We start from the raw sequence: 4,166 nt of genomic DNA, 5'->3' as shown, positions 1-4,166 counted from the left end.
TATGTGCAAGATTATTTTTGAATGGTGTTTGGGTGATGTGCGGAATGTTGCTCACATAGAAAACGGAAAAGCAGATTAAAACTATTAAAGATTATTTTTAATTTTTATTTCTCTGTTACTTCAGTCCTTTGACATTTCTCTATCCATTTTTTCACCTGTAGTACGTGCAGTTCAAGTTCATTTGAAGGTGAACAAAGGTTTGACCTGACATCGTCAGTTCCCGCAAGCTAGTTCAAACAACGAGTTCATCACTTGTAGCTGCAAAGAAACCAGGATGTGGCTGGGCTTTATGAGTCACTGTGGGTGTGTCATTTAAATGTTCTTGTTTTACAATTTAAAGACGGGAATCCCTTTACAGTTGGCTTTTATAGATATAAAGTGTAGTGATGTTTAGTGAAATGTGACCACCATAGCAGTGCCGAGAAAGCAAAATACGACAAGAAAAATTGTGTGATTCTGTATTCATGAAATATCACAGAAGTTCTCGGCTCTCTCAGCAGGATCTGCAGTATAAACTTTAAGATGAGGAAAGTTAACCAGATTTATTCTTTAGAGGAGGACATTACATTTATGCCCTTACTTTAACATTTGTACCAATGTTGTAGCTGAGGAAGAATATAAAAACATTCAATGGTTGCACATCATGATTAGACTTAGCGTATTTTTATGTCTTTGTAAACCTTAACACATCTTTCAGCAAATTTGTGACAGGTACATGTATACGTGTTGACTGTCTTAAAGAAAATATTAGAACTGTATTTAGCAATTATGAATAAATAGCACTAGGCTTGGCCAATCCATTACAGAAGTATCTGACCTTTGGTCACTGCCGGCTGGCATTAATGGCCAGTTTTACATGGGCTCACAGATATCAGTCAAGCATGAATTTGTTTCAAATTAGTGTGAATTTTTTTTTCTTACAATATTTGACTTTGGCATGGTGTCAAAGAGTGATTATTACAATCATGTGTAGTGTGTCGTGTCTACTAAAAGTCAGGAATAAACCTGCAGTGAAAGAAGTGTTGAAATGGTCTACACACGGATAAGGGATCAAACGGGTTGTGGAATGTTTATTTACAGATCTTCATTACAAACAAGAAATGATTTGGTGAAAGGATTCACACTGCTGAATTTATTGCACCAACACACACACACCACGCTCAACTCGTATGAGTCCATCCTCAGGTGTGTGGTACAAGCGGTTGTCGACAACATTGTCGAGGTCAAGCTCGTCGGCAAAGAAGTCACGTGAGGTCAGGGTGGCGGAAGCTGGTGTGTTATAAAAGAGGCCGCACCCCGGACTTGTGTCAGTGCAAGGAGACCGAGTGACAGCAACATGGCCAAGTGTAGCCTGGACACTGCGACAACAATCTACAACTTCTCTGCTCTGGACATCGATGGACAGGAGATATCCCTCAGCAAATATAGGTTTGTGCACATGTTCAAAGTGTCTCTAGACTGATTTATTCCTCGAACTCTTGCTACTGTGATTTTGTTAAATTATTTATTGTCTCAAACTTATTAAACTTAGTGATCAACGTGGGTGCTGTAACTGTGTCGCGAAATATCGAAACATTTGTGCTGTAATAAACTGAGTCTTGTCGTATGTAGCGAAACATTTGTCATGACAATTTGTTGTTTGAAGTACAACTGCTGGGTTCTTACCCCCGTCCCTCATAGGGTAGCCAGTAAAAGACATGTCAACACTTGTTGTGTGCACATCACTAATAAGAATCGAGTCACCAACGACATTATGACCGGTAAAATAAACATTACAGTAAAGATGCTCTGCAGTAATTACACCAGCCAGAGTTCACTTGCTTCCTTGTAGATGTGCACAGCAGTGTGTTAGGTGTTCGTGCTCATTGCTATGTTGGAGGTGTTTGTGTGTGTGTGTTTTGCAGGGGTCACGTGGTCCTGGTCGTGAACGTGGCGTCCATCTGAGGGAAGACGGAGCGTGACTACACCCAGCTGCAGGAGCTCTTCTCGCGGCACGGGGACACCAGAGGGCTTCGCATCTTGGCCTTTCCATGCAACCAGTTCAAGGCACAGGTAAGTTGTTCCCACCAGCCATTAGCTGCAACATAGCTGGAGTAATTGATGATGCTGCAGGAGTGTTTACTTATTGCTAACTTGTATATATTATATGACTCTACACCCTGGCATTCCCAGGGTTTTTGCAAGCGAACCGACGTGCGCCCCCACCGACCACAAGTTAAAAAACTCATTTTGTGGAAGACAAATACAAGGGGACTAATTAGTGTTAATTAGAATATAATGAGACCAAACGTATGAGGGTTTCTGGGAAACGCGAGACTTTGAAATAAACATTGAAGAATATTTTTTTGCGCCTTGAAGTGCCACACTATATTTTAAAAAGAATGTACATCTTAAACAGAACTGATGCGTAAAGAATGAAAATAAATTTACTGCTTATTCACAAGCAGTGAAAAAAACCACTAGCCATTATTTGCGGGTCAAGATAAAACTTCAATAAAATGCGTGTGTGAAAAGCGCTCATCTTCAGCTTGTAGTGTGGACATCACGAACTTGTATTACATCATCCATGACTGGTGACATGAATATCCACGTGCAGGAGCCATGGAGTAATCCGGAGATCAAGAAATTCGTGACAGAAAAATACAATGTGCAGTTTGACCTCTTCAGCAAGATCGAGGTCAATGGTGCCAACACTCACCCGCTGTACCGATGGCTCAAGTCGAGACTCGCAGGAAAGGATGGAGAGTAAGACTTTTCTTTATCCGGGTTTTCATCCATTCTTTAGCTTTTGTTCCTGTTTTGAGCAAGGGTTAGTCACTATATTTTAGAGTACATGGCTGGAACTAACTGGGGTTAACTGTGTTTCTTTATGGAAGGAGATGTACAACAAAGAACTGAAGCATTTCAGAAGTATCTGGATGTCTTTCAACGTTGTTGTGTCTGTACCTAATGTAACTGATGAAAGTATGGCTGCCTCCTGCTTATATTTATTTGCGTGTGAGTTTTCGAAACGTTTGACCCTACACCCTGCGGTTAGTTGGCATTGATGAGTTGTGTCTTGTGATGTTTGCTTGAGGACCGGTTGGTCAACTCCATATTCCCCACGTAGTAACCGCATCCTTTGTCGTCATAGCAACACGTCTCTTGTGCAGGGACCTTGAGTGGAATTTCTGCAAATTTCTTATCGACAAAAACGGACAGCCTGTCAAGAGATACGCATCAACTGTGCCTCCATTTGTAAGTATATGATGTAGAGAAAACACTGTAGATGGCGCCACGCCGCGTGTAGTCAGTCATTCACCCGTGAAACAGACTTCGATGATCTCTGGAGTCTGTGGCTCGCACACTTTTTACTTTTTATACCCATGGAACCCAGCTCCCGCCGCCTTGATAGAAAGAAGATGCGAATGCTTTAGTACGGCGCACAGATGTTGTTCTGCTTTGTATCGCAAAAGCAGATAGAAGAATGCATCATATGTTTTTGTAAACACACGCTTGAATAAATGTGAATCTTGTGTAATGTGCAGTGACGAGGGTTATAAACATTACGACATGTCCAGTCCACTTCTTACCTCATAAAAACAAACCGAAGACAAGTCATGTGACAAATCCCGTGGTTACCCACCTGTCACCGTCACTGTCTTACCTCCTCCGACACATCATAACTATGTTTGCCTGGCATTCGTGCTCTCCAGTTTGTTTGTTTTTTGTTTTTTTAAGATTACTTGTACGGTTTTCACATTCAAGTGTTGTGGTTAACAAGATTGTAACATGAATGTGCCGTGTGTCTGTGTTTACAGGACATCGAGGGAGATATGCTGCAACTGTTCTAAAGTAAATGGCGGAGAAGACAGCCTGTCAAGTTGTGCCACGTCCTCTACTCTCTATCATCTCCATCTTCAGGTCGCTAGTGAATGACCGACACCAGCTGGCCGGTCAGCAGACTGCATGACGTCACAGTCGCAAACCCTCCCAGATGGTGGGGCTGTGACAGATGGTGGTCTTGTGACACATCACAGGATGTCTGGCTGACCGTGGCACAGCTCACCGCCAGTTCCTCGCTACCGACTTTCTTTCCCTCTCTTGAAGTCTGTTATCGGACGATCTATTTTTGTTTTAGGTCTTCGAGAAATAAAATGTTTCTATAAATAAATTTTAAAAGCTAT

General features: G+C 41.9%; 1 protein-coding gene across 1 annotated transcript; it reads left to right on the top strand.

The window, feature by feature from the left end:
- Positions 1 to 1,271: 1,271 nt before the first annotated feature.
- LOC112554193 (glutathione peroxidase-like) lies at positions 1,272 to 4,166 on the top strand. The gene is made up of 5 exons (XM_025221838.1): positions 1,272 to 1,428; positions 1,905 to 2,052; positions 2,597 to 2,745; positions 3,153 to 3,237; positions 3,801 to 4,166. The coding sequence occupies exons 1-5, from the start codon at positions 1,337 to 1,339 to the stop codon at positions 3,831 to 3,833; spliced, it is 507 nt and encodes a 168-aa protein (XP_025077623.1). The 5' UTR covers positions 1,272 to 1,336; the 3' UTR covers positions 3,834 to 4,166.

This window comes from Pomacea canaliculata, linkage group LG13, assembly GCF_003073045.1.
Source record: "Pomacea canaliculata isolate SZHN2017 linkage group LG13, ASM307304v1, whole genome shotgun sequence".
NCBI lineage: Eukaryota > Metazoa > Mollusca > Gastropoda > Architaenioglossa > Ampullariidae > Pomacea > Pomacea canaliculata.
This window is presented reverse-complemented; position numbering and strand designations above follow the sequence as displayed.